Genomic DNA, 27217 nt, shown 5'->3' with positions numbered 1-27217 from the left:
TAATCAAACACACAAGCGGGACGCGAGGTGCGCTTCTCACCACCAAATATCGTGCAGGTAAATATTTGAATCGTTACGTTAATTAGTGTGGATACACTGGCGCACTGTACCGCCTGCTCATCTGTTACGGGTGTACACAACTAGCAAACAAACATGGTCGAAATTACGTCAGCTTTACTGTATGCGCCCGGGTGGGGAGACTAAATATTGGTTCACTGCAAATGAGAGAACAAATAGAGCAGCTCCGTGCAAAAGAGATTTTGGCAGCAGATAACATGGCGTTCGCTGACACACAACAGACGCTGTGTGTATCCAACGCCTACCTAGCGCTCTTCCAGCACAGTACAGTGGTTAGTGGCCGAGGACATTTCTCTTAATCTTAACCATCCACCAACGGGGGGATCCACCCTTCTCTTACAGCGATGTTCGAGGTTATGGTCTGGGTTACGCGGGGACAATCGACCCCTCCCCGAAAAGGGGAATGGATGCCATGGGTAGAGAGTAGCGATCGGGGCGGAGGTCGCACTTAATTAAGCCATATCGGAAGATGGGGAATGGCTCCAGCATACCAATTACTTGCGCTGCCCGTTCGTGAACGCGTGTGAATACTAATTACAGGCACGAGAGGCGCACTTTGCAGCACTAATGTGTGTGCGCGCGCGGGGGAAAGGGCAAATCTGGCCGATCTCGGTCGGTGGCAGTTCTTTATTTGCGTACGTATTGATATGGCCCATTGATAAACGGGTGAAATGGGGGCAATGGCTACTTTCTGGGCTGTGCTAGTACCGTTGAACCGATTTCGAGAGGATCGTTCAAGGATCGCTGCTGCTCGGGTTCATGTTGTGTGTGAACATTGAATCATACATGGCTTTTAAAGGAAATTTTTTTATCAAAAGCACACAAATGATGATCATTTTGATGAATAGAACATATTTTTAATGTACCAAAGAATGGATTTGATTTTTTAGACAATCAAAGGGGTCCCAAGAGGGAGTCCAAGATGTTTATAATGGCCCAAATGTAAGCAGTCGAGTGCAACCAGTAATTTGCTAAGAACAAGGATAAACAAAAACACATTGAGAATTATCATGGACGAAAATTATTAATGAAAACTGGGATTAATTATCCTTGCAATAGTTTTTAATATTGATACATTTACTATGCATACAATTTGGGGAAAATATGATTAGTGTACTTCAATTAAAAGCTTTATCTTTTTTTATTTGTTGATTTTATTTGTACATACAGATTGAATTGAATTTTACAGACGATTCTACCTCTGAATTAGATGCGTTTTTTTTATAATTTTCCCATCATAATTGAAAGATTTGAAGACAATTCAAATATTTGTCAAAATTATCAATAAATTGCGTGATATTTTTATACTTGGAATGTTTCTTTAATGTTTAGATGTTTTTTTTCTCCATTTTCTTTTTATATTTTTCCCGTGTATAGTAATTTAAAACAGCCGGTCTCGTAGTACAGTCGTCAACTCGTACGACTTAACAACATGCCCGTCATGGGTTCAATCCCCAAATAGACCGCGCCGCCATACGTAGGACTGACTATCCTGGTATGGGGGGGAATCAATTAGTCACTGAAAGCCAAAGCCCACAAGTGGGTACAAGCAGGCCTTGACCGACATCGGTTGTTGAGCCAAAGAAGAAGAAGAAGTAATTTAAAAATTATTGCATGGATCCAAATCAATAGTTTAGTTCTTCTGGTATTTAGAAGATTGATATGTTCTCGGAAAAATGACTTATTTTTGTACATAAACATAAGTAAAGAGATTGCTAGAGAAAAAATTACGTTAATGGAAAAATATGTTGAGTTTTTTAATACAAGATTTTTCCATACACACGGCAAATGAGCGAACAACAGATTTTGGCAGAACTCAAAACAATATAATGAATTGTTCAACCTCTTAACTAGATGCATTATTTTAATTTTCGTATGATCGTATGAAAGCTTTAAAGACATTACAAAATTTGCTAAAAATGTCATCAAATTTACATAATTTTTTTTCTATATTTCATATTCTTTTTCCACAACGGACCTTATCCATAATTATCATAGCCAAATCAAAAGGTCAAGGGTTAAAGGCATTGCCTGAAAACGTGGACAAGAAGTGATACATATTTACATGCTAAAATACGAAAACTAATGGCAATGGCAGCCACTGAAATTAGTGCGTTGCATACCAACTGTACAAATAATGTTAAAAAAATGAAAGTTTAAGCAATTTTAAACCTGAAGGCTTACTTTAGACCATTATTTCGAATTTTGTTATCCTTACTTTTTCACTTAAATTTATTCATTATTTTGAATACGCATTACTTGCCAAATTTGACTGGAACTAGGCAATTTGGCCAGATTATAGGGCGGCGCAAACAAATTTCAAAGATCTCTTTTACTCTTAAGATTACGCCGAAATTATTGGCCTCTTAACCCAATTAAAACGAGATACTTATGAAATGAAAATAAGGAAATGAAAATAAACCCATAAAAAACCAGGAACACATCATGATCTCATACCGTTTCTGGAACCAATCATAAGCCCATACCTGCACTGAAACTTATCATGAGCCCATATTTATACAGAAATAGTTCCCGATTTCAAATACTTTTAAGAACAGTACCTGGAACTGTCGGGTACGGAACGATACTTGGTCCGTATGTGGAACTGAGTCGACACTCCATACCCTGTAGAAAATGTTCAGCGTAGTAATAGTGTAGAAGTTAGCGTAGAAATTAGCGCAGGAATTAAAAGTGTAGGAAATTTAGTAGAATATGTACAGTGGTGAAACTTTTAACAATGGATCCGAAATTTATGGAATACAGGTGGTCTTCGAGATACACGGTTAATGGGGACCGAAAACGTCCGCAAAATACCGCGTATCTCGAATTTCCGCGTAAGTCGAATCTCGTGATTTCCAGCTAAAATATCACTAATTGTTTCTAACATTCGATCAAAACGGAAATTATTTGGCAATTTTTCAATTGATGTGTCAAATCAGTACAATTTGCTCAAAAAATTGTCAAATTTAGAAAACCGCGTATCTCCGAATCCGCGTATAAGAGGTACCGTGTATCTCGGGGACCGCCTGTATCTTTTTTCTATTAAAAATCATGTTAAAATCTTCTAATATTGCGTTTGATAGTTTAAAATTAAAGAATTTAAAATTAAATGAAACTAGAAAATGATTTCAACATATTTTTGATCAGAAAGCTTTGAGCTAAGTCCACAAAATGTAATCCCTGTAAAAGTGGGAAACGGCATATGTGTTTTCAAAGCCAATTGATCTGTGATCCAAAAAAAGTTGGAGACCACTGTGGTATGGGATCGGGATCAATTCCAAGACCGGTATGGTGTCAGGATCAGTTGAAAAACCGGGGGGTTAGGATTAGTTCCAGGGCCTGGTTTATGACAAATTTTCAACACATACAGTCAGAATTCAATAATTGAATGCTTTTTTGTTGCCATACTTTTTAATTGGCCGCTCGATAGTTGGCTGACAGTTCAATTAAAAAGCATGCGTTTGTATGGGGAAACCGGTTTTTGAAAAAAAAAAAATCTCAAGGCCTGACGAGAAAAATTTCAGTATTTTTATTTAACGAAAAACGTGCCAACTAAAAAGCACATATTCAACAGTTGGCAGGGAATCGAAGTTCAACCAGTGAGTTCAGACGGTATATGGGATTGGAATCAGTTCCAGCACCAGAACGATTTCTGTAAAATTTCAGGATGGACATGGGTTCTGGATTAGTCCCAGGATCGGTATGAATTTTAAATCAGTATTTTTTAATGCATCCCTTGGAATTAAATGTCATCTGGAATTTGCGTTGCCTTTTCAAAAATCCTTAGCACGCACCCTAAAGTTATTAAATACTCTCGAAACTATCTTACATAACCCTGTAACTGGGCCAAATTAACTAGTTAAAAGAAATTTCAACATTTCACACAAAACAAGATTAAAGATAATTGACAAAAGCTGGCAACATCTTTCAATCTTAAATCAAATTTGTGTCTAGGATCAATCATCTTTCATCAAAACTAATTTACCATAGGGGTGATTTTTCCTATGTTAATGTTAGGTGAATATAGACACTTTGTGGAGTTAAATTTGGGCATAAAATAGCTAACGTTGACAACAAAAACCAAGACAATTGCGTGTATCAATTCACTTTTTTTCTAATACAAAACTTACGAATAAACAGCACTAATGCCAAAATTGTTCAAATTACTTCCAATGCCCTATGTTTTTGAACATTAGGAGAAAACAAAGCCCTTTGCCCTTTGAGCGTGTTGGCTTAAACTTGACTTACTTCCACGGTCGATCGCGCTCTGTCTGCGCTGGTTAAAAGCAGTTTAATTAGTGCGCGCTCAACACATCCGCGGGCTGAGTGCGGCACTTAACTTGTCCAAACAGAAGCGCGGTGGGTAAACAGATGTTTGTGAATAAATTAAGTACGTTTACTTGTGGGGCCGGGATTAGTACTGCTACGGTGGAGAACACCACCCATCGGCAGCAGCAGCAGCAGCAGCTCAAGTGACGACACTAAACCAACAATAAGCTGTTATAGCTGTGTTACTAAACCACAATAGAAAGGCAACGACAAGAGAGTGCTGAGAGGGTGTATAAGCAGTTAATGGTTTAAAATGCGCCCATCTTTCGAATAGCGCTTTTCTTTATTGATGGTTCATTTCTTGTTTTCTTATTTACCCGCTGTTTCGGTGCACGTTTAATCCATCCTAGCCGCGTGTGGCTGCATGCAGCGCAGCGAATACTCGACAAACTTTAGGTCCTTTACGTACTCGGTGAGTCGCTTAAAGTGCCGCTCCGTGTACGGAAGTGACGCTTCGAGGTGTTTGTTCAGCTCGCTTACCTGAAACCGGCCCGCCAGCGTCTCCTGCAGCAGCACGTTCAGCGCCAGCTGAGCCGGCCGGCAATTTTTGCTGTTTGTGTTCCACTCGATCGCGTGCCGGAGCAGTCGCTCTTTGTGATCGTTCGACAGCTTGCGCACAGTGTCCTCCAGGCCTTGCTCCTTCGTTCGGATCACCTCGTTAACGATCTTCAGCGTGCTGAGCGGCCGGTCGAGGTTGAGCGACAGGCGCAGCGCCTTCAGCAGCTTCCGCTCGCTCAACAGATTGCTCAGCTCCTGCTCCTGTAGCAGCGTGTCCTTGCGCTGGTCCAGCTCCTGCTGACGTTTGCTTTCCGTAACATCCTGCCACTGGATGAGCTGCGAGTCGGAGCCACCGCTGTAGAACACACTCTCATCCCGCGTCACACACAGCGCCCAGACGCGGTTATCGTGCTTGTCTAGCGTTTGCACACAGTCGGAGGTTTTGATTGACCACAGCTTTACTAGCCCGTCCGCACCCGCCGACAGCAGCTGCATACCGTTGGTGAGAAACTCGACGCGCAGCACCGAGCTGTCGTGCCCTTCGAGCGTTTTCAGGCAGGTCATGTCCTCCAGCGACCACAGCTTGATGGTGCAGTCGGCCGCATTGGTGAGTAGTATCTGATCGACCGGGGAAAACCGTACCGCCCAGATGCCGCGCGTATGGCCGCGGAACACGCCCACCACGCTCAGATCGCTCGCGTCCCACAGTTTGGCCGTTTTGTCCTGCGAAGCCGTCGCTATCAGCCGATCGTTCGGCGAAATGGTCACACAGTTAATGTCCTTCTCGTGGGCCAATGCGGTCAGGCTGCACTGCAGCCGCGGCAGCTCGCCGTCCTCTTCGGTGGTGAACTTTTTCGGTATTTTCCACGTCTTCAGGCAACGGTCCTGACTGACGCTGGCACAGAAATTACCGCCCTGCCTGCTCAGCGTCACGCACCCGACCGTGTTCGTGTGCTTCAGCCCGATCGCAACGCAGCTGATCGTGAACGGTTCCTCGGTAAAGCTCCACAGGCGGATCGAGTTGTCCTTGGAGGAGGAAAGCAAATACCGATCGTTTGCACACAGCGACAGCACAATGTCCGTGTGGCCCTTCACCAGCCGGCAGTTCATCGTGCTCACGTCGTACACCTTAAAGTCGCTGCTGTTCGTTGCCATGGCGATGTGCTGGTCGCGCTTGCCGAACAGAATCAGGTCCAGTATTTCGTCGCTAAACCCAGACAGCTGGTGCACGTAGTTGAAGCTTTCGCAATCGTGCACCAGAATGTTGTGGTCGGCCGACACGACCGCCATCCGACCGTGCGGCTCACTGTAGAACAGGTGCGTAATAGCCAGCCCACCCTCTTCCGCCGCTTTCGCCACGAGACTGTTCGACTGTTTGAAGATTATCTTTGCGCCCGTCATTTCCCACACCTTTATCAGTCCCTCCTCGCCACCGCACGCCGCGTAAACTTTGCCCTTCTTCAGCTTGATGCCACCAACGCGCAATCCGGCAGGGAGCACCACCACCGATTCGAGCGTTTCGTACACGGGAATCGTTTTCACTCCCTGCTGCGACTCAAAGTTCCACAGGATGAGAATTTTGTCCCGCCCCGCCGAGACGAGGTGTGTTCGGTCCTCGGAAAACGACACACCCGTCACGCGCGAAAAGTGCCCCTCGAACGTTTTGACCTGCTTGCGCGATTCGTAGTCCCAGGCGCGTATTTTCGTATCGTCACCGACCGCCACCACGATCTTGCTGTCAGCGTCCGGATGGAACACGATAACGTTGATCAATCCTTCCGCGCCGCGCAGCGTACCCAGGCACACCTGCTCCGTTGGGTCCCATAAGCGTATCGTCGAGTCGGACCCACCGCTCGCGATCACACTGTCGGTCGGACTGAACACCAGCCGCGAGATCGGTCCCTGGTGAACGGTTTTCCACATCTTCTGTACCGTGTGCTTTTCACCGTCCCACAGCTTGAGCAGCCCGGACCGGTGGCCGGAAACGATGCTGTTGCCCGTGTTGCTGACGGCGAACGTGTAGATAACATCTTCCGCTATTTCACCGTCCGTCTCCTGCTCGCCCAGTGCGACCGGTTCGTGCAGGTTGTCGACCGATACGATGCTGATGGTTCCATTGTTTAGGCAGAGGAATTGCTGTGCATCCGGCTTCCATACGATCGTACCGCCGGTGTAGAACGCTTTGTACTGCTGTTTGACCTCGTACCTACGAGAACCACATATTAAAGGGGAAGGAATTCATTACGATTGTTTTTGTAGAGGTTTAATTACTAATTAAACACTTACACTTCTTTTAGTTTCACTTTAGTATTCATTTTGTCCGGTTTTTCTTGTACAATTTCGAAATATTGTAGCGAAATGCGGCGCACGTGTTTTGATACCAGAGATTTGTTGTGACATTTGCGCATGGCACATTGGTTTGTTTACATTCGGCAGCTGTCATTCTAGTACTCCACTCGTTTTGGGTTGTCAAAAAGTGGGGAGAAAGAAAAACAAATCGGCACCATATAACTTCCCGTGTAATATTTCGTCCAATTTAACAGCAGTCCTTCTTCTAAGGCTTATTTTAACTGAAAAACATTGTGCCAAGCATTGCTTCATCAAAATGCTGCGCACATTACGCCTCGTGCAAAGTTTAGGCACCAAGAAGGGCAGCGTTATATCATCACTGACCCACCACCGGCAGGCGATCTGCTTGCAGCAACAAAACATCAACAAACCCGCTTTCGGTAGCCTCGTACGGCACTGTTCCACAAACTCTGCACTAGCCAGTACGGAACAACCGGCCACAACCTCGACGGAAAAGGACAACGAGAGCAACGCTACAAACTGGACCACAATCTACCACTTCCCGTCAATCATGCTGACCGCTTCGTTGAAAAGGCTCAAATTCTATCCCATGGTTTGCACCGGCGTTTCCGTTCCCATATCAATCGGGCTCGCTTACATGGACATTTGGTCGATGACCACTGCCGAGATTGTGGGAGCGATTGGTTTGTTACACTTGCGTTTTGGATCCCTTTAACTGCCCAGACCCGGAATGTAATTATTTTGCTTATTGCAGGCTTTACCACATCGCTAACTCTTTCGCTGTTTGGACTGATCACCGATAATCTGGTCGGGTTCGTGTATTGTGACGATCGATTGAGCAAGGTGAAGATATCGTTCCTGGACGCGAAGGGTAAGCGGCAGAACCGCATCTACTCGGTGGACGATCTCGTATCCAGAACGGAGCTGCCCAAATCTTTTCTGAAGATGTACTTCCCGGTGAAAAACCACGAGAACGGTGATGTGTACAAGCTGGTACATCAGTACGGTGAAATATACGACGTCCATGCGTTTAACAAGGTATTTGGCCATGATGTTGTTAGCAAGTGAGCGGTAAGAGATGGGTAGAAATGAATAAAAATGGATTGTTTGTAAATTATTTAAATAGATTGCATTATCATGCATAAGTTGTCATAATTTTAAACGTATCTTTCTCGGAACAATATTGAACCGTCTACTATTCCAAAACCGTTGCTGCTCTAGGGACTGATCCGTAGCGAGTTCTTTCCAGCCACTGCATCTGAATCTATGTCTGTTCCAAACCCAATATCGAGCCAGTACAGATTGTGGAACCGATTCCGGAGTCAGCTCCGGAATCGATTCCGCGATCGGAATTGGCTCCGAAATCAGAACCAGTTCCGGAATCGGAATTGACCTGGGAATTGCAATTTGTTCCGGTTACGGAATCAGGATTGACTCCAGAAATGGAATTAGCTCTTGAATGAGAATTAGTTCTTGAATTGAAATAAGAAGTTTCAGAAGCGAAATCCGTCCGGGAATCTCCATGAGAATGGATAGTTTACAAGTAAACTTTGATTCTTTGCGGTTATCAATACGTAGAATCATTGGACAAAATGCCAATTCCTATGGAGATTCCGAAACCGATTCCGGTTCTGATATCGGAGCAAATTCCGAATCCAGAGCCGATTTCGATTCCGGAATCGATTCCTATTCCGGAACGAATTCCGGAGTCAATTCCAATTCAGAAGCCGATTCCGATTCCGGAGCCGATTTAAATACTGGAGCTGATTCCGGACCCGATTCTGAGACAAATTCCCGACCCGATTCCCGAAACTGATTCCAGACTAACTATTCGGAATAGATTCCGATAAAAACTTCACTTTTCCCATCACTAGAACCGACACTGTGTCTATCTCGGCCCATAAAATCCATAAAATTGAACGAAATATTGTTTCTTTATCTTAACCATAGGAATTCAGCTCAAAAATGCTGATTTCTAGATGAAGAAAAACATATTTGTTAATCACATTTTGTATTGAAAACTTCTTCAATCGCACTTGCACAAACTATTCATGTTCCTGATTTCCACAAACTATCCAAACTGTCATTTTGAAAATTGACATTGCTGACATTCCCCCGCTCCAATGTTTACGTCCTGTCAAACGCATCAACATCAACTGTTCGGTGTGGCGGCGATATCCGCATACGAAAAAAGTAATGTTTTGCATTTAATTTCATGTAATTTTGCATTGAATTATCGTTAGAGATGCTGCGAAAGATAGCGTGCACCGTGTGGCAAAGGTAAAACATCAACAAGCTAATATTTATACTTGTTAATTTACACTAAAACATCCCAACCCCACAGGCATGCGGCTGCCCAGTGCATCGTGCCGGTCGCCCGGATGTCCCAGTACGGGCCGCACTTCATCGAACCGATCGTGAACAGGGATAAGATCGAGGAGCTGCACAAAACCGGCGACCTGTCGAAGATATCGCACGTCCCGGTGAAGGCCGCCCTCAGCAATCAGAACTGCTCCGTGTTTTACGATCCGCTCGTTGCCCAGTTCACAAATTATGTAATGAAGCAGGGCAACAAACAGCTTGCCCGCGACCTGGTCGAGAAGGGATTCGAAAACATCAAGCGGCTACAGCTGGAACGGTACCATCTGTCCGAGTCGGAGGAGGAAAAGGCTAAGCTGGAGCTGAATCCGCGCCGGCTGCTGCACCAGGCGGTGGAAAACTGTCGCCCACTGTTGCAGCTGACCCCGATCAAACGTGGTGGCGTGCGGTACCAGGTGCCGGTGCCGATCACCGAGAAGCGATCGTACTTTCTCGCCATGAAGTGGTTGCTGGAAGCGATCCGGGAGAAGGAGCGCACGGTGCATTTCCCGGAGAAGATGGCGTGGGAGATACTGGATGCGGCCGCCAATCAGGGCAAGGTGGTTAAGCGTAAGCACGAGCTGCACCGACAGTGTGAGGCGAACCGTGCCTACGCACATTATCGATGGAGCTAAATGTAGAGTTAATCCAGGCAGAGTTAATAAAGAGTAATGTAAACATTGAATGTATTTTATCCCTTTTGATACGGTGCCATTAGTGGTCCGCCTGCTAGAACGGAGAGCACGTTATTTGCTGTGATAGCAAACATGTCCAGAAGGCTCTGCTGGGTAGCCGTGCCCAGATGAGGCACGACAACTGAAATGAAATAGAGTGACAGCAATGTTCAGCTTCAAACCTTGATTTAAATAATTAAAAATAATTACCACAATTTGGCAGCGATAGCAGTGGATCGTTCGTATCCAACGGTTCCGGCGTCATCACGTCCAGTCCAGCAGCAAAAATGGTCCCCTCGCGAAGCGCCTCCACCAGCGCCGGCTGATCGACGATCCCGCCACGTGCGACATTGATCAACACGCTCGACCGTTTCATCAGCGCGAGCGTTTCGCGATTGAACATCCTTGCCGTTTCGCCCGTCAGCGGGCAGGCGATGAATACGAAATCGCTTTCCCGCAGCAGCGTTGCCAGATCGACGTACGATGCTCCGACCAGATCAGCTTCCGGCTTTCTGCTCCTACCCGTGTATAGACACCGTCCAATGTCGAACCCTTTCAGACGCTTCAGTATCGTTTGTCCGATGCCGCCGAACCCTACGATGCCAACCGTCGATCCGGGAACATCCTGACCCAACATCCACTGTGGTCGCATTTCCCACTCACCGGTGGCAATCTTGAGCCGACCTTCGTGGAACCGCCGGGCCGCGGCTAGCATCAGCCCGATCGCAATGTCCGCCACCGGATCGTTCACCACCTTCGGTGTGTGGCCAAGGGCAATGCCGCGCTTGGTGAACTCACCAGCGTCGACGTAATCCATACCGGACGTCATGGTAGAGACCACCTTCAGCTGCTGGCCGGCTGCATCGAGCGCTTCTGCATCGAGCCGATCGCCAGTGAGCCACAGGATCCCCTCGGCACCGGTAATGGTGCGCAGGATGTCGGCACGGCTCGTTCCCTGGCACACGGTCACATTGCAGCTTGAAGAGAGCAGACAAAGTGAGTCACTAACTGACCTTCAGTGAGCAAGGTCAACGTTGCGGTTACAAACTTTTGCTTGAGAAGATCGATGTAGCGAACGGGAATGTCGGCACACGTCACGGCCAACTTGGGTCGATGGCCACCGAAGCTGTGCTGCTGTAGCGGGGGGTCCAGCATCTTTGGTAATGCTCGTGCCAGGCGTACCACTCCGGTACGCATGATTGGTGGAGGGAAACGGCGAAAGAAAACACACTTTTTTTAATCTCCGCTCGGGGTTGCTGAATGGTAAACGGTTCTGTAAAATACAGTGAAGGGTTATTATTTTTAAAAATAGCTAAACGATCACCACGTGTGGTTAGAAATGAATGTGAAATTTTAAAAGGACCGATTTGAAAAAAATATTAATGCTTCAGTTTTAAATTGAAATACAAAACCATTTTCTGAATTCATTAAAAAACAAATAAATAAAAAACAAAAAAATATAATAAAATAATAAATTTTTACCACGTGGTTGATCGTGGATTTTAAAAGATTCATTCAAAAATTTCAACAAGCGCCTTCTTTGTAAACAACATTCTTAGCAAAAACAAAACAACAAATACAACCACTGTTCTGATAGTGTTTTGTTGTTTTATGCATGATTGCTGTGTGCACATTCGACAATCAAAAATTTACAGCTGATAAAGAGCGATCTTCTTAATATACTTTCATCAACCTTCCCCATGCCCATGGCAAAGGTTCGTTGCACAATGCGAGTTTTTGATTGGGAAGCTTCAAGTATCAAAAGTACATTTAATAGTGTTCTCCACAACATAAATTCCACCATCGATCGAGTAGTCACACGCCAGTAAACGCCAGTTGGTAAACGATTGTTGTCCGCAAGTGGTCATCAAATAGCTTCACGATGAAAGTTCTACTGCTTTTGCTAATTTTCGGTTGTATTTTGTATATTTTCCATCGCTAAAAGGAAAGCGTTCCTTTTCCCGTCATCATGCGGCGCCCCCGAGTGCTAGTGACACATCATCAGGTGCAGCCGGTTGCATTGGAGCGTTTGCGCAAGGAGTGAGTATCATTTAGAACATTTAAACCCCAAAAACTGAGGATTTCTAGATTCAAGATCATCCTTCTTTCCCTTGGTAGTTGTGATGTGATCGTCCCAGCAGTAGATTTCCCATCCCGTGCTCAAATACTCGATCTCTGCCCGGGCGTTGATGGCCTGCTGTGGACAAGCTACAAGATGAAGCTGGACCGAGAGGTCCTGGATGCATGCGGAGCACAGCTGAAAGCGATTTCCCTCACGATGAACGGTGTCGATTGTGTCGATGTGAAGGAGCTGGCTAGAAGAAACATTCCACTCGGACATACACCCTACATCCCGAACCGTGCAGTGGCAGATTTAGCCGTAGGTCTGATGCTTTCCGTCAACGAGCGACTGTTATCTACTGCTGGCGAAATATGTTATCAGCGTCAGCCCATCCAAGGATCAACGATCGGTATCGTAGGGTTCGGTGGTATTGGCCAGTTGATTGCCAGCAGACTGCAAGCGTTCGATGTCGGCTGCATCCTCTACTGTGGCCCGCGTCCCAAAGCGAGTGCAAACGCCTTCCATGCCCAGTTCGTAGCGTTCGAGCAGCTGCTTGTACGGTCGGATTTCGTATTCATCAGCTGTCCCCTAACCGACGCTACCGTTCGGATGTTTGGCCGGGAAGCATTTGCAGCGATGAAGCCAACTGCCGTACTGATCAACGTTGCACGTGGCGCGATCGTCGACGAGGCTGCCCTGCTGGATGCGTTGAAAGGTGGACAAATAAGCGCGGCTGGATTGGATACTGTGACGGATGAACCATTACCGCCGTATAGTGAACTGTTTAACCTGCCAAACTGTGGTAAGAAACAAGTTGAAGTACAGCAAAACTGTTGCATTTATTACGTGATGCTTCTGTTGCAGTGATTCTACCACACCTGGGAACGGCAACGAAACGGACGCGCGACGAGATGGCTGTACGAGCGGTGGAGAATTTAATGCACGGTTTGCGGAATGCAACGATGCCCGCACAATTTCAGACGCAATAAGGTCCATTCACTTCATCAACCATTTGCTCTTAAAGGCACTTTAATGGGGTGGTGGTAAAGACCGTTGTGTTAAGAATGCAATGCTAGCTGCTACAAGGTGATGTTCCCTATCCTCCTTTTCCTATGCATTGTGTACACAGAGTGATGCATTAAAAAATCAGTCTTCAATGACCGTCAAACCTAAAATGTTGTACTACAGTTTCACAAGATTAAATTTTTCTTTTTTTGGTAAGCTTGCCTCAAGGAATATGTTTTACTTCAGCCTTTTTTGTATCATGATTAGTATCTTTGTTCCCGAATAATGCTACATTCGCTCTAAGTCGTTGTTGCCTAAAATTAAGTATTAGTTGGTTGGTCAAATGCAAAACGTGGGGGGCAATAAACAAATGCCGGCTCTTTTTTGTTCTATTCGCTAGAACACACTGTAATAGAATGATTAATACGGATAGGGGGAGAACATGGGTGTTCCCGCGATGCCCGCCAGCACGTTCAATGCAGCAATTTCCGCCATATTGTTCCGCGTCTGCACGGTGGCCGAGCCCAGGTGGGGGATGACAACTGAACGAGATAAAGAAATCGTTAAGAAAGTGCTTCTTACCATGACTCTCCTACCGCGACTCTTCTTCGAGTCTGTGTCGTGCACTTACCTGCATTCGGAAGGCGCAACAGCTCATCGTCTGCGGGCAGCGGTTCCGGCGACACCACATCCAATCCGGCCGCAAAGATCGTACCGTTCTTGAGTGCCGCCACCAGTGCCCGCTGATCGACGATATCACCCCGGGCCACATTAACCAGCACGGCGGTGGGTTTCATTTTGGCCAGCGTGCTCTCGTTGATCATGTGGCGCGTTTCGTTCGTGAGCGGTACGGTAATGAACACGTAATCGCTCTCCTGCAGCAGCTCGTCCTGCGGTACCAGCTTGGCGCCGAGCGCTTCCGCTTCCGGCTTGGGCCGACGGCCCGTATACAGCAGCTGCCCAATGTCGAACCCTTTCAGGCGCTTTGCAATCGTTTGCCCGATGCCGCCCAGCCCGATAATGCCCACCGTGCTGCCCTTAATGTCCTGCCCGAGCAGCCACTGCGGGCCACCCGTCCACTGCGACTGATCGATGGCCAGCCGGCCCTCGTGGTAGCGCCGACCGGCGGCAATCATGAGCCCAATGGCCGAATCGGCCACCGCATCGTTCAGCACGATCGGGGTGTAGCCGAGCGGGAACTTGCGCTTCCGGAACTCCTCCACGTCCACGTAATCCATGCCGGCCGACATGGTGGAGATCGCCTTCAGGCGGGAACCGCCCCGATCCAGCACCTCACCGTTCAGTGGCATATGGCCGACCCACATGATGCCATCGACCTGGCCCGCCAGCTCTAGCACTTCCTCGCGTGTGGCAGGATGGCTTTTCGGGAAGATTACATCAGCCCTGGGAGGGGAGGGGTGGAAAGCAGGACGTTAGAAAGGTGCAAATCATGAACATGGCCACAGTATGCGTGTTTGAGTCGTTTACTTACTTTAGCTTTAGTTTGTTGATACCCTTTTCCGGCGTTTCCTTGTTGGTTACGAGCACGACCGGACGCTGTCCCGAGTTGACCATCGTTGATGCAGTTTGAGCACTGCAAAAAAGAAAGGGTTTAAACAAACGTTTAAGGGTCGTACGACGGGACAGAATGCCTTCCTAGTTCGGGACTAATTACTCTTTGCGATGAAGCCCCGATTCGCGTGTACTACACACCGTCGGGTTAATTGCACACGCACACAATGGCACGCAACCCAGCCGCGTTATCAACAGCTCCGGGAGTGCGCGGTGGTGATTATAGTTTTCTTCTTCTTTCTAAATATTAACTTAACAATCAACGGGAGCAGAGTGCGCCGTTTTGAAGTGTTTTGTAGCAAGGCGCGGTTCAAGTGTGTGTAACAAAGATAAAACAAAAAAAACTATGAAAATATCGAACTGTTCTTGGATGGTTGTAGTTTAACGTATGGTCCGGGTTCCCTGCAGTAATTTCTTGGCTTTTCTGGGCCTACCTTCTTTGCTGCCGTGTGTGTTGTGCACGCTGTTATCTTACCTTCCTTCCTACGTCCAGTGGTTGCTGTGATTGTTTCCGTGAAACTAAACAGCTGATTTGTGATCTGCTGCCGTCGAATGATATGTAAACAATGCGCCTCTTTGACAGTAGTCACAATAGACAGTGCGTGCCAGAAAAAGCACCAATGGCTTCAGTTTTATTTTTTGTTTTGTTAAAAATGTTTGATTTTTATGAAATTAGAAATATATCTTTGCACTTTATTTGTTAGAGCTAGTTTTTTTTCAAAAGTGAAATGCATTTAAATTAAATGTGAAAATAATTCAGTTCTTCAGTAATTTCCTCAGCCGTTTCACCTGCCTGATCACTTGCTCAGACTTGTTTTCGAACCTGTTCTGGTAAAGAGACTGTTCGACGATTTGTTCGTGGGTTCCTTGAAATGATAATGAACCTGGAAACCCAACGAAAATAACCCACAAACCTCTTGCGATACTCGATCTGCAATTCACAAACAATTCCGATCTTCCGATCCGAATCTGGTCATGAAGCTGTGTTGGTTCTATAACAGGAACGGAATAAGAAATGATTCTGAACTAATTTCGGTTTCGGTAGTAGCTCTCAACTATGCTCTAAAAACTAGTCCTTGACCAATCGTGATACTAAAACATTATTTGAACCTGTCTCAGTTAAGAGGCGAAAGAACTCCGTTGGATCCAAAGCCTCTTTAAACTATACAAACAACAACAGCAACCTGTCTCAGTTCCGAACCTATTACCGATCCTATAACTAGCTTTGATTGTTGAGAAAACTTTGACCGGTCCAAAAATGTCATATTGCTATTGAAATATTTAGAACAGAATAGAATTAGGTTCATGTCAAATAGGAACGAAAACGTAACGGGTTTGTAAATTGATTATAGCGATGATCGATGATATTTGATATCCGACCGTTCCCATGGTTCCAACTAGTGATGGGACAAGTTGGCAAAAATCCGGTGTCGACTACGATACGACTCCGATAAATTCGGAATCGACTCCGGAAGGTAGGTCCACGCTGCAATATCCGGAGACGTTTGGAATCGTCCGAAATGGCCCGGAGTCGTCCGGAGTCGGATTTGCCCGGAGTCGTCCGGAGTCGCCCAGAGTCGTCCGGAGTCGGAGTTGCCCGGAGTCGCCCGGAGTCGCCCAGAGTCATCCGGAGTCGTCCGGAGTCGTCCGGAGTCGTTCAGAGTCGTCCGGATCACAAGCACATTAAACCACACTGCTCCTGTTGGCTTCGACCAACTCCGATTTCGAACGACTCCAGACGACTCTGGACGACTCCGACGATTCCGAACGACTCCGAACGACTCGGACTCCGGGCGTCTCTGGACGACTCCGAACGACTCCGAACGACTCCAATCGACTCCGAACGACTCCGAACGACTCCGAGCGACTCCGGACGACTCCGGACGACTCCGGATGACTCTGGGCGAATCCGGACGACTTCGATCGACTCCGAACGACTCCGACTCCGGGCGGATCTAGTGGTTCCATTTTGCCGGAGTCGGAATCGAACTAACAATAGTCGGAGTCGGATCGGAGTCGTGGATGCGCTCCGTACAGCACATCACTAGTTCCAACCGTTCCGATCGTTCCGTCCGTTGTAACCGTTTTATTCATTTCGATTGCTACATTTCTTAATCAAGATTAAGTACCTAGTTTTGAACAGTTCCAATTGCTCCGAATGAACCAAGTAGGTTCAACATTTTACACCTAGTTCCGACCGTTCCGAATGAAGAACGAAACGAACCTACTAGTTATTTGCTCTTGAATGGTTACTCTAGCATCTCTAGTTACTAACCCATACATTTCCTCTCCATTCTTCTACAAGGCCTGCGAGGTCATTTTAGACTAGGATTGCCCAACTACTTTTTGAGGAATAAAAGTATGATCGTCAGTGCTGCAATGTGACGGAATGGTTCGAATAGAAATCGATCCAGCTTTGACTTTGTAGGAGACTGATGTTGAGGCGATCAGGTTCCCATCCGGACCGTCCCTTGGCAGCAAGGGCTAACTATACAGCAACGAGGTAAAATGAAGCTACCGCAACCAAAAAAGATAACCAAGTGGAGAAATTCAATTTCGCGAAAAAAAAAAAAATGCGTTTAAATACTACAGCCTTTTGATTGTTGGTGTCCCTCATTAGTCACACACTGAAAGAGCCTCCCAAACTCTATCTCTTTTTAGAAAACAACATACCTGACAGAAGATAACGTTTCACACAAACACAAAGAGGCAAAAATCAACACGATCGCTCGGAAGCTCATTTTCACCATGATTTACTTTACCAAAAAACTGCAACTAACCACTGAACGTCCGACCGTGGCTCAACGTCGACCGACAACACATAACTTAACTGGTTCGAGCATAAATCGAACACAGCAACGGCACCATACCTTTGACCGCGACACGTTCGGTTGAACCGGCTTTGCCGGATTGGAAACTGGATTGACCAGATTTGACCTACACTCTCTCAAGCCGATCGAATCGTTGTATGAGTGCAAGACTGGTAGCAAATGCACAGCATCTTATCGCAATGAATGGTATTAAGCCGGTAAGAAATCCTCCCCCACCAGCAGCACCACCTTATCTGTTTCGGGAGTACCCATCCCAACGCAGAGAGACAACAACACCACGGTGAGCTGAGATTTTTGGATTTTTTCAACATTACAATTTAAACTTCAATTTGAGTTACCGATTTGAGTTACGACCGATGTGTATCATGGGGAATGGCGCATGAGTTGGCAGTTTTTCAAACCAACAACTTCAACGATCACCAGGATCAGGGTGAGGATCGTTTCTCCCGATCGTTTCGGATGCTGCGCGCCTGTGGTTGTTGGCCAGCGAGCGACCATTCTCGATACTTCCCGGTCCTGGCAACAAACATCAGGTCGGTGGCGGCATCGTAAACAACAACTACGTCACTCCTACCACTCCGTTCCTTGCACACATTCCGTCACAGAAACTGGAAAGCCGTGTTTCGATGATCAAGCAGGAATCCGGTTTGGAAGATTGGCCAGCAGCAGCAACAGCAGCAGCAGAATGGTGACGAGGATGGGTTCGGGCATTAGAATATTTTTGAATGCTTAATAACAGACGGAACTGCCCGGGCGTGCATCAGTCGTGTGTCGCCTATCCGAGTGGAGTGTGCAGTAGGCAGAGAGCTTAATCTGAAGAAAGAACCAGCCCCGAAAGAAGCACGATCAAGTGCGAGTGATACCAGTGTGAATAGTGTACGGCGATCAGTGAGATAAGATAAAAGTAAAAGTGTACTCAGTATCCGTGTAATTATCGTGAACTGAGCCAACATGCCGGAGTATCAGGTACGAGGCGGAATAAGAGAGTGGAAGAGTGAAAGAGATGAGATTCCTAAGAGGATCATGATAAGACGATGTTAAGACCAAGTCATCCTTAATGTTTTGTGATAGCAGATCGTAGGATATGGTGAAATTTCAGTCTAATATTGTAGTAGTTACGATAAACTGATAAATGCGTGTTAGTTTTTCGCTTCGAATAACACGTTGAAGTTGTCTGACGAGCCTCCAACCCGTATCCAGGCAGGAAACACTCAAACAGGTTGATTCCACCGCAGTAGACGAGAGTGAAGGAACCAGTTTTTAAAACGCAGTATCATATACATCCTTTACGAATTCTAATTTTGGATTTTCTCTTTCGATGCATCTTACTCGATCGTTCAAGCCCAATTTCTGTTGAAATGTGAACGTCTCTCTCTCTCTCTCTCCACAGTATCTGTCCGGATTTGGGTCACACTTCAGCTCGGAAGATGCCCGCTTCCCGAACGCCCTGCCGGTGGGACAGAATTCACCGCAAAAGTGTCCCCACGGGCTGTACGCGGAGCAGCTTTCTGGCAGTGCGTTTACCGCACCGCGCACGGAAAATACCCGCTCCTGGTTGTACCGCATCCGGCCCTCGGTCGTACATCAACCGTTCAAGCGGTTCGAGGGTGTGGCACCGTTCCTGCGCGGAACTGGCTGGGAAGAGCAGCACCCCAATCCCAACCAGATGCGCTGGAACCCGTTCGATCTGCCGGCGGCCGGAAGCGAGGTAGACTTTGTGGCGGGATTGCATACCGTGTGTGGGGCGGGCGATGTCCGCGCCCGCAATGGGCTGGCCGTGCATGTGTACCTTGCCAACTGTTCGATGAAGGATACGGCGTTCTACAACAGCGATGGCGATATGCTTATAGGTAGGAACATTATACTTTGTTGCAATGATAGTTGCCAATGGTAACAAGAGACGCAAGTAGTAGCTGTCTTTGATGCATTTTGAATAATGCATGAACCCGGTACTAACTGACCACGTGGTTGATGGGGTGTTGAAGAACGATCATACATTTTTATTGAGAGAAGCGATCGATCTAGATGTGACTATACTTTTAAACTTTCAGAAAGCATTTTATTGCAGTTGCATTTACAATGGCCGACAAGGACCGTTTCCCATCCGCAACATTTTTAGCTAGTTAGGACTGAGTATCTTATGTAGGTTATGTAGTAGAAATTACTTCTGCAACCTGCATCTCAAATGCTATGATTGACTACTGTGCTATTCAAAAAAGTAATCTCAAACTCAGCATGGAGAGCGACACGCTTTTCCTATATCCTTGGTGTTGTTCTCAAAGGCACATCGCACTAGATAAGTTGGCCCGGTTGCGCAATAATGGCGAACCATATGGCGAACCAGAAAGGGCGACGCGACGCTAAACAAAACGGTCACGTGGACGCGGGGCCAGTCACCCAGTCTCATGTATTAACCGACTACGGAAAGCAACAGGAATTTTCGAAACGGATTCAACGATACCGACCCTACGCAATGCCGGATAATTATAATCGTGACGAAAGAGTCCATAAGGACCAAAGTCACTATAATTTCTTTGACAGACAGACAGGATAATTATAATAGTTTGGCCGGTCTCGTGATACAGTTAAGAACGCGTACGACTTAACAACATGCCCGTCATGGATTCAAGTCCCAAATGGATCGTGCCCCAATACGTAGGACCTGCTATGGATAAATCAGTAAGTCACTGAAAGCCAAGCCCACTAGTGGTACAGGCAGGCCTTGACCGACTTCGGTTGTTGTGTCAAAAGAAGAAGAAGAAGATAATAGTAACCAAAAAGTTTTTTTCCAAAGACAGTAAGCAAAGGTTTTAGAACACTTCTTCCAAGAGGCAAATCAAGAGAAGCTGATTTGAAACCCATACCTGTCATCAAACTGTTCCTAAACTTATACAGATTTTAGAAATTATCCTGACCCTTTGCCGAATTTAGAACTGATCTTGAAACCATATCGGTCCTTAAATTGAACTCAATCCCATAGCGGTCTTGGATTTGATCAAAAATCCACACAGATCCTGAAACTGATTAGGAACGCATAACGATTCTGGTACTGATCTTGAAACAATAGCATTCCTAGAACAAATTCTAAATCTCATACCAGGCAAGGAACTGATACTAAGTACATGCTGTTCCTGGAAATGAGTTCAGAATCCTACCTTGAATCCAAATTATACTTGGGACTAATACCGTACTCAAACCATTCCTGGAACTGGTAGGTAGCGGCTTAAAAATAACTCAAAAAAACTGGATTTCGGTCCAAAAACCAAACCAAAACCCTTTTCTGGTTGCGATAAACAAAAAAAAATCTCAGCCATTGAACGAATCAAGAATCTGTCCCGGTCCAAGAACTGAAGCGGTACTTACTCCGATTCCGTTACCATATTTGCCAATGAACCATTCCATCTGCAGTTTTTTTTAACAAATCGCCGTATGGTATGGCGAAGGCCTAGCATCCTTTCAGTATAGGTACCGAAGGCTATCTGAAATGGAACAGTCTTTGGCTCGTTGTTTCTTATATTACGAGTTATTAACATAGCGGATGCAGATTAGCTGCAACAATCAAGCGTGTAGCATTAATCTTTTGCTATACCTACGACTACAATCAGACTAGAAGCAGACACGAGTAAGACTAGCTCGTCGTAAAACTCATAAGTCCATTGCTGGAGTGCCGGAGTCTCGAGACTCCAAGAGATAATGATCTTTGAGAAAGCTTTACTCACGGGAATAATCAAAGACAGTTTAAAGCTTTACTGGTGACCACATCGATCGCAATTCGAAAAATAAAATAAGGAATAACTAACCTCTCATTTTGTCTTTGTTCAGTTCCCCAACAGGGTCCACTGGACATAACGACCGAGTTTGGCCGACTGTACGTAAAGCCAAACGAGATCTGCGTCATTCCGCAAGGCATCCGGTTCAGCGTAGCGCTGGAAGGACCGTCCCGTGGCTACATTCTCGAGGTGTACGATGGTCACTTCCGGCTGCCCGATCTGGGCCCGATCGGTGCCAATGGGTTGGCCAATCCGCGTGACTTCCTAACGCCCACGGCCCATTTCGAGGATCGCTCGGTCGAGGGGTATCGCATCGTGTCCAAGTTCCAGGGCGCACTGTTTGTCGCCACCCAGGGCCATTCACCGTTCGATGTGGTCGCCTGGCACGGTAACTATGTGCCGTACAAGTACGATCTCGCCCGCTTTATGGTGATCAACTCGGTCAGCTTCGATCATTGCGATCCGAGCATCTTCACCGTGCTGACCTGCCCCAGCAACCGGCCCGGCACGGCGATCGCCGATTTCGTCATCTTTCCACCGAGATGGTCCGTCCAGGAGCATACCTTCCGTCCGCCGTACTATCATCGTAAGTATCTTTTATTCGCTATGCTGTTTTCTTCAAAGCCTTTAATATCACTGAACCATTTTTCTTCTTAAAGGTAACTGCATGAGCGAATTTATGGGCCTGATTTTCGGCCGGTACGAGGCGAAGGAGGGTGGCTTCATGCCCGGTGGTGCCTCGCTACACTCGATGATGACACCGCACGGGCCCGACCATCGGTGCTTCGAGGGTGCGTCCAATGCGGACCTGAAGCCGGAACGCGTTGCCGATGGGACGCAAGCGTTCATGTTCGAATCGTCGCTGAGCATGGCGGTAACGCGCTGGGGCGAGGAAACCTGCCAAAAGCTGGACGCCCGCTACTACGAATGCTGGCAAGCGCTGGAAAAGCATTTCCATCTGTAATTTGGCTTCGGAAAACCGACGACATTTAAACCGATTTTTGAACGTGTACCAGCTGAACTGAAACAACCATTTTTTACCATGTTTGACTAGTAGGTTACCAGGTGTTATTGAGCAGTAGTACACTTCTTTCATTTCTTTTTCATTACTTTCCCATTTTCTTTATTCGCCTTTTTTCACCTTGTATCGCTTGTGTATCGTTGATTTTACTTGTGCTATTCCTTAGTTTCGGTTTCTGCTGTTGTTTTGGTTTTACTGGATTTGGTTTGTTTGTTTGTTTCTTTTGTTTTGATAATTACGGATATATGTATATTTTTTAAAGAAGCAAATTTGTTAAAATGATGCACCGGGCGGTATTTTCTCTCCTTCTTTATGTTTTTTTTTGTTTTTTTTTCTTCCTTTGTTTTTGTTTCCGTGCTTAAGTGCGTCACGCAATTCCTCAAACAGTGAAATTTGTTTGAAATTTTCATAGGTTTTTTTGTTTGTTTTGTTTTACTTACGTTTATTGTGCTTTTGTTTTTTTTTTGTTTTCGGTGCAATCTTCACCCCTCTTGTTTTACACCATTGTTTGCTGATGCTTCTCGTGCTTTGTCTGCTTTTTTTTTGAAAATTAAGTTCTGCAATTCGATAAATACACGATCGTTATCACCGGTGTTTTTGTGTATGTGTGTGTGTGCTGTTATTATGTTACCTTCTTTTATTTTGTTATCGTTTCGTATCGCTTGAAAAGTACTGTTTATGCACTTTAACCCTTTCCATTTTTTTTCTTTTGTGTTCTTTTCTTATTCTTTCCTTCGGCTTTTTTTTCTTTTTCTTAATTTTCCTGGCTTAGTTACCTTTTAGTTTCACATTCATAGGAAACAATAGCGCTCGTGGGACGATTAAAGCGTTCTTATTTCGTCTGAATTTAGCGTTGTATGAATTGTCCTTTCCAAGCACATGCTCTTTTTCTCTCGTTCTCCATTATGTACACCTGCACAATTCACACAGCTTCTGTGCAAGTATGTGTGTGTGTGTATGTTTGTTTAGTAGCTCTCGGTCGGGGTATATAGTATAGAGGCACAGATAAATCCATGTTGAGTTATTTGTTGTTAAAAATGAATTCCAATGTAACCACCCAGCACCCAACATTCCCGTGGAACTTGCAACAACATTTTAGCACAACCGAAACCTTATATTTGTCGGAAGGAGAACAATAAGAAGAAGAAGAAGTAGAAGAAGACGAGGAAAAATAAAATAAAGCAAATAGTTTGTATTATCATTTTTACATGAATTGTTAAGATGAATTAGACAAACACTTTGCGATTTTGCAAAATTATGTCGTTTGTTTTCTTTTCTTGTTCGGGTTCTGGTGGTTTCCTCTTTATCTTGCTCTTTTGTTGTAAACAGTTGTGTATTGTTGGAAAATTTTGTCTGTGTGTTTTGCCGATTGTGTTTCAGTTTTATGAAGTTTTGCTAAGTTTTGCTACTTGTTATATATTTGTATGCTCTCTTCACTGCTCCTGTCCTGTTTGGCGCAGTGTTTTTTTTTTTTTTTTTTGTTTTGCGTGCGGGTTGCGTGCAGTGGTAGGTATTTTTTAGAGTCTTTACGTCATTTTTATCTTACTTTCTCTCTTTTCCAATCCCTACGTTTTCTCTCTCTCTCTCTATCTCTAGCTACTATCGGGTTAATATAGTTAGTTATGGAACTATGTGACTTTTCAAGTATCGATCATACAAAAATAAACTGTATTTTCTGGTATGTAGTTTCACTTATTACTTCCTTTTGTTGTTGTTCTTTTCATCCTTTTTTTTGTTGTTTACTATGCTTTTCCCTCCTTCATACTCTGCACTTGAGTTTTCAGCACACACTTTTCTTCAATGTGTCAGTGCAGTTAGCGTAAGTTTCTAGGTGATTTGCTTTACTTTAGAGCTCACGAACATGCCACAAACTCAAAGCGCAACATTTTGTGTTTGATTGCAAGCAGAAATTTCCATGAACACACACACACTCAAAAACGCTGTTCTGGGGAGGTCTAAGTAACCGAATGCCAGATTCACATCCGAACTTTGCTGCAATTGCCACGATATTGCGTGTTTCGTGCATTTCGTGGCAAGGAGACACACAGGGTCCAAGTTGAGGTACTCGTAGTATTCTTGTTACCTTAACCTTTACTTGTTATATTTTTATAATTTTGTTTGCTTGTGGTCACGTTTCACTACGTACATGGGCCATTATTGGTGTTTCTCGTATCGCTTTTCTCTCTCTCTCTCTCTCTCTCTCTCTTTCTCTCTTTCTCTTTCTCTCTCTCTCTCTCTTTCTCTCTCTCTTTCTCTCTCTCTCTTTATTTCTCTTTCTCCTTCTCTCGCTAAAGGGTTTCTATCATCTAATCCTCAACCTGTCCTGTCTAGTGCTACTTTAGCGTCGAGTCGAGTAGTTCCACCCATAACAGGCCAAACGCAAATGGCGTAGGAACTGAAAGTATGTGTAGTAAAATGTGTGCTTCTTTACATAATTTGCCATGCTTGTGTGCATGTGGTAGACGCACCACACTTTGACTACTTTTGATTTTCGTTTGTTTTTTTTTTGTTAGCTCCTTCCATTTCCGACGTGACCCCGTATCCTGACGAGGGAGATTTGTAGCATATTCAATTCCTTTATTCCCTCTGTTGTCGGGTTTACGTTTTGTATTGTGCAGGAGAACTTTCTTGCTTTTTATCTTCACAAAATTCTTCTTCCCCTTCCCCAGTCGTGTATTTAAACAGGTCAGCAAAATAGCAAACAGTTCCCCCTTCTCATTATACTATGCAATGACAATGGCGCGTGGACGGTGATAAGCGGAGTGACATTGTTTGCAGGTAGCAGATAATAATCAAACACAAACCGTACTGTTCGAACTCATCTTGTTTGCGCAAATGATCGATACAATGCGTAGCACTACTACTACCTTAGCTTCTAATTGCGTTTAACTCTAACTGGTTCCAATACTTCAGTGCGCGCAGTACAAGCGTGTGATCACTTTACGGATCGGTCTCACATAACCATGTTTTGTTAACCCTCGATCAACGATCGTTTGCAGCAGACGGATCGTTGCATTTGAAAGGACACTCGTCAAAAATGAGCAATACAAAAAATAAAAGCATGATCATCGTTGCGTTACGACGCTCACATTGCCATTCCATGGTCAAGCGCTCATTTGCACCACGTTTACGCTTTTGCAAAATTTATAACAAAATATTTAAGTGCTCCTATCGCATCGCAAAACTAATCTTGTACACTCTTTGTATATAGTTGGCTCCTGAGCAAATGTACGTATGCTTTAAAAAACATCACACTAAACGGTTTTGTGTAGCGGTTGCTGTTGTGTAGTTAAAGCTATTGAGATATTCACTGGTATGTAAAATGTGTGCTAAAATGGTTTTTGGTATTGCTTGTTAGGTTTATGTAGTTTGCCCGGGGGAGGGTTGGCGAAACAAATGGCTACAATAAGACATAACCAAGCGCATTTTGCTCACAAACGAGACTAAGCCTATTTGTTTCTAGCGCAATCTAATCGATCGATTGATGTTTAGGGAAGCTTGGCAATGATGATGATGATGATGATGATGATGTTAGTGCACTTAATTGCTTACTACATCCGTTGGAGGACCATTACAACCTGTGTGTGTGTTTTGTTTGTTTCTCTCTTCACTTTTCCCTATCTGTCGCTAGGTGTACTTCGGATTGATTCTTCGGCCCAAGCAATACGTACTTCTTCTGGCCAGCGAAAGTTAAATACGTACTGTGTTGAAGGACATTTGTTGCACTCGTTTCAATTGTATTACTTTGTACCGTATTTTAGTGTGTTGTTGCTTGTTTCGAAATTTCGTTCCACTTAGTGATCCGCCCAACTCTCCAACTACCTCCGAAAACAATTATTCTGTGCGTTTGCGTAGTTGTATGCTTTTTATGTCTGAGTGTCTGAGTGTCGATGGAAGGATTAGCAGTGTTTTTATTATTAGGTGCTGATCGGATCTGGGCTACACACGACGATCTTTACTTATATCACAATCCTTTTTTTAATTGAAGGTATTTTCACTAGGATCACTCTTGTTGCCTGCAGGTGTGTGTGTGTAAGTGTGTTTACAATTTTTGTTATATTGTGTTTATCTTTCATTGCTCTATCGCACACGTTTTTAATATTATGTCCATCATACACTCTTTCGTGTGATGCTATATAATGTATGCACGATTTTTCTTTTTTTTTTGCATTTTCTTTTGAGGAAAAGGATTGTCTTGTGTGCTACCCTTTAGTTGTTGCTGTGTTACGGGTTTCCGGTAATGGCGGTGTGCCTCTCGCGCAATGTGTAAGTCTATCATCCTACTAAACTGTACCACCGAAGCACCGAAGTGGCTAGAAATACTAGAATTCCCCTTACGCTCCGAATAGTGTCCGAATGGCTTAATAACATCACATCGTATCTGAACCCGATTTGACCGATAGGATTTAAAGGATCAATCAACGAAACGAGCGTACTGCAGCACTGCCTACGGTTCCCGTTGGATTGGACACATTACAAGCACAAATAATTGAGCAACTCACTTTACTGTACTTTTGTTTTTGTTCTCTTAAATTAAAGCTAAGTTTGTTTTTTTTTTTTAAATTAAGTCCATTCAACGGTAATTTCATTCTTTCATATTTATACGATTTTAAAGCCATTTAAGGGTTAAAAACTTAGACCAATCAGGTTAGTAGCTTAGCTGGAGAAAACGCTTCTCTTGAGCACAACTGGCAAACGCTTAAACTAGT

General features: G+C 45.0%; 7 protein-coding genes across 14 annotated transcripts; 4 read left to right on the top strand and 3 right to left on the bottom strand.

Annotated features, from left to right (window-relative positions):
* Positions 1-4647: 4647 nt before the first annotated feature.
* On the bottom strand, positions 4648-7313 carry LOC1278989 (transducin beta-like protein 3). Its single transcript, XM_061656869.1, has 2 exons — positions 7192-7313; positions 4648-7111 (listed from the first exon to the last, which is right to left on the bottom strand). The coding sequence occupies exons 1-2, from the start codon at positions 7311-7313 to the stop codon at positions 4744-4746; spliced, it is 2490 nt and encodes an 829-aa protein (XP_061512853.1). The 3' UTR covers positions 4648-4743.
* A 22-nt stretch (positions 7314-7335) lies between these two features.
* LOC1278988 (transmembrane protein 186) lies at positions 7336-8338 on the top strand. Its single transcript, XM_318644.4, has 2 exons — positions 7336-7898; positions 7970-8338. Exons 1-2 carry the CDS (start codon positions 7511-7513, stop codon positions 8281-8283), a joined length of 702 nt encoding a protein of 233 aa, XP_318644.4. The 5' UTR covers positions 7336-7510; the 3' UTR covers positions 8284-8338.
* A 996-nt stretch (positions 8339-9334) lies between these two features.
* LOC1278987 (small ribosomal subunit protein uS7m) lies at positions 9335-10258 on the top strand. Its single transcript, XM_318643.3, has 2 exons — positions 9335-9495; positions 9560-10258. The coding sequence occupies exons 1-2, from the start codon at positions 9461-9463 to the stop codon at positions 10206-10208; spliced, it is 684 nt and encodes a 227-aa protein (XP_318643.3). The 5' UTR covers positions 9335-9460; the 3' UTR covers positions 10209-10258.
* LOC1278986 (glyoxylate reductase/hydroxypyruvate reductase) lies at positions 10232-11572 on the bottom strand. The gene is made up of 3 exons (XM_318642.5): positions 11296-11572; positions 10458-11224; positions 10232-10389 (listed from the first exon to the last, which is right to left on the bottom strand). The coding sequence occupies exons 1-3, from the start codon at positions 11442-11444 to the stop codon at positions 10265-10267; spliced, it is 1041 nt and encodes a 346-aa protein (XP_318642.5). The 5' UTR covers positions 11445-11572; the 3' UTR covers positions 10232-10264.
* Positions 11573-11811: 239 nt separating this feature from the next.
* LOC1278985 (glyoxylate reductase/hydroxypyruvate reductase) lies at positions 11812-13317 on the top strand. Of its 5 annotated transcripts, none has more exons than XM_061656865.1 (4): positions 11812-12086; positions 12198-12287; positions 12366-13111; positions 13174-13317. In XM_061656865.1, the coding sequence occupies exons 2-4, from the start codon at positions 12217-12219 to the stop codon at positions 13296-13298; spliced, it is 942 nt and encodes a 313-aa protein (XP_061512849.1). In that variant the 5' UTR covers positions 11812-12086; positions 12198-12216; the 3' UTR covers positions 13299-13317. The 5 variants fall into 5 exon arrangements, with proteins under 5 accessions (XP_061512849.1, XP_061512850.1, XP_061512848.1 ...); XM_061656866.1 differs by having other exon boundaries at positions 11831-12082; positions 12193-12287; XM_061656864.1 differs by having other exon boundaries at positions 11833-12086; positions 12193-12287.
* LOC1278984 (glyoxylate reductase/hydroxypyruvate reductase) lies at positions 13130-17805 on the bottom strand. Of its 4 annotated transcripts, none has more exons than XM_061656856.1 (4): positions 17560-17805; positions 14807-14908; positions 13946-14718; positions 13130-13856 (listed from the first exon to the last, which is right to left on the bottom strand). In XM_061656856.1, exons 1-4 carry the CDS (start codon positions 17634-17636, stop codon positions 13735-13737), a joined length of 1074 nt encoding a protein of 357 aa, XP_061512840.1. In that variant the 5' UTR covers positions 17637-17805; the 3' UTR covers positions 13130-13734. The 4 variants fall into 4 exon arrangements, with proteins under 4 accessions (XP_061512840.1, XP_061512842.1, XP_318640.5 ...); XM_061656858.1 differs by lacking the exon at positions 17560-17805 and adding an exon at positions 15321-15571; XM_318640.5 differs by lacking the exon at positions 17560-17805 and adding an exon at positions 15362-15567.
* A 492-nt stretch (positions 17806-18297) lies between these two features.
* On the top strand, positions 18298-27061 carry LOC1278983 (homogentisate 1,2-dioxygenase). Its single transcript, XM_318638.5, has 4 exons — positions 18298-18683; positions 19108-19567; positions 21540-22073; positions 22147-27061. Exons 1-4 carry the CDS (start codon positions 18669-18671, stop codon positions 22449-22451), a joined length of 1314 nt encoding a protein of 437 aa, XP_318638.4. The 5' UTR covers positions 18298-18668; the 3' UTR covers positions 22452-27061.
* The last annotated feature ends 156 nt before the right edge of the window (positions 27062-27217 follow it).

Source organism: Anopheles gambiae, chromosome 3 (genome assembly GCF_943734735.2).
Source record: "Anopheles gambiae chromosome 3, idAnoGambNW_F1_1, whole genome shotgun sequence".
NCBI classification, from domain to species: domain Eukaryota; kingdom Metazoa; phylum Arthropoda; class Insecta; order Diptera; family Culicidae; genus Anopheles; species Anopheles gambiae.
Note: the sequence above shows the minus strand (reverse complement) of the source record. Positions and strands in the feature narration are given on the sequence as shown.

Bases quoted from the DNA above. Each gene is read 5' to 3' on its own strand.
- LOC1278989 (XM_061656869.1), bottom strand. From the start codon at position 7,313: ATGCGCAAATGTCACAACAAATCTCTGGTATCAAAACACGTGCGCCGC. The intron at 7,112-7,191 runs GTAAGTGTTTAA...TGGTTCTCGTAG, and splicing joins AAAGTGAAACTAAAAGAAGT to GTACGAGGTCAAACAGCAGT.
- LOC1278988 (XM_318644.4), top strand. From the start codon at position 7,511: ATGCTGCGCACATTACGCCTCGTGCAAAGTTTAGGCACCAAGAAGGGC. The intron at 7,899-7,969 runs GTTTGTTACACT...TGCTTATTGCAG, and splicing joins CGAGATTGTGGGAGCGATTG to GCTTTACCACATCGCTAACT.
- LOC1278987 (XM_318643.3), top strand. From the start codon at position 9,461: ATGCTGCGAAAGATAGCGTGCACCGTGTGGCAAAG. The intron at 9,496-9,559 runs GTAAAACATCAA...CCAACCCCACAG, and splicing joins GCGTGCACCGTGTGGCAAAG to GCATGCGGCTGCCCAGTGCA.
- LOC1278986 (XM_318642.5), bottom strand. From the start codon at position 11,444: ATGCGTACCGGAGTGGTACGCCTGGCACGAGCATTACCAAAGATGCTG. The intron at 11,225-11,295 runs GTTTGTAACCGC...GCTCTCTTCAAG, and splicing joins ATCGATCTTCTCAAGCAAAA to CTGCAATGTGACCGTGTGCC. The intron at 10,390-10,457 runs GTAATTATTTTT...ATTTCATTTCAG, and splicing joins GCTATCGCTGCCAAATTGTG to TTGTCGTGCCTCATCTGGGC.
- LOC1278985 (XM_061656865.1), top strand. From the start codon at position 12,217: ATGCGGCGCCCCCGAGTGCTAGTGACACATCATCAGGTGCAGCCGGTT. The intron at 12,288-12,365 runs GTGAGTATCATT...TTCCCTTGGTAG, and splicing joins TTGGAGCGTTTGCGCAAGGA to TTGTGATGTGATCGTCCCAG. The intron at 13,112-13,173 runs GTAAGAAACAAG...CTTCTGTTGCAG, and splicing joins GTTTAACCTGCCAAACTGTG to TGATTCTACCACACCTGGGA.
- LOC1278984 (XM_061656856.1), bottom strand. From the start codon at position 17,636: ATGGTGAAAATGAGCTTCCGAGCGATCGTGTTGATTTTTGCCTCTTTG. The intron at 14,719-14,806 runs GTAAGTAAACGA...CTCCCCTCCCAG, and splicing joins ATCAACAAACTAAAGCTAAA to GGCTGATGTAATCTTCCCGA. The intron at 13,857-13,945 runs GTAAGTGCACGA...TATCTCGTTCAG, and splicing joins GTTGCGCCTTCCGAATGCAG to TTGTCATCCCCCACCTGGGC.
- LOC1278983 (XM_318638.5), top strand. The intron at 19,568-21,539 runs GTAGGAACATTA...GTCTTTGTTCAG, and splicing joins CGATGGCGATATGCTTATAG to TTCCCCAACAGGGTCCACTG. The intron at 22,074-22,146 runs GTAAGTATCTTT...TTCTTCTTAAAG, and splicing joins CCGTCCGCCGTACTATCATC to GTAACTGCATGAGCGAATTT.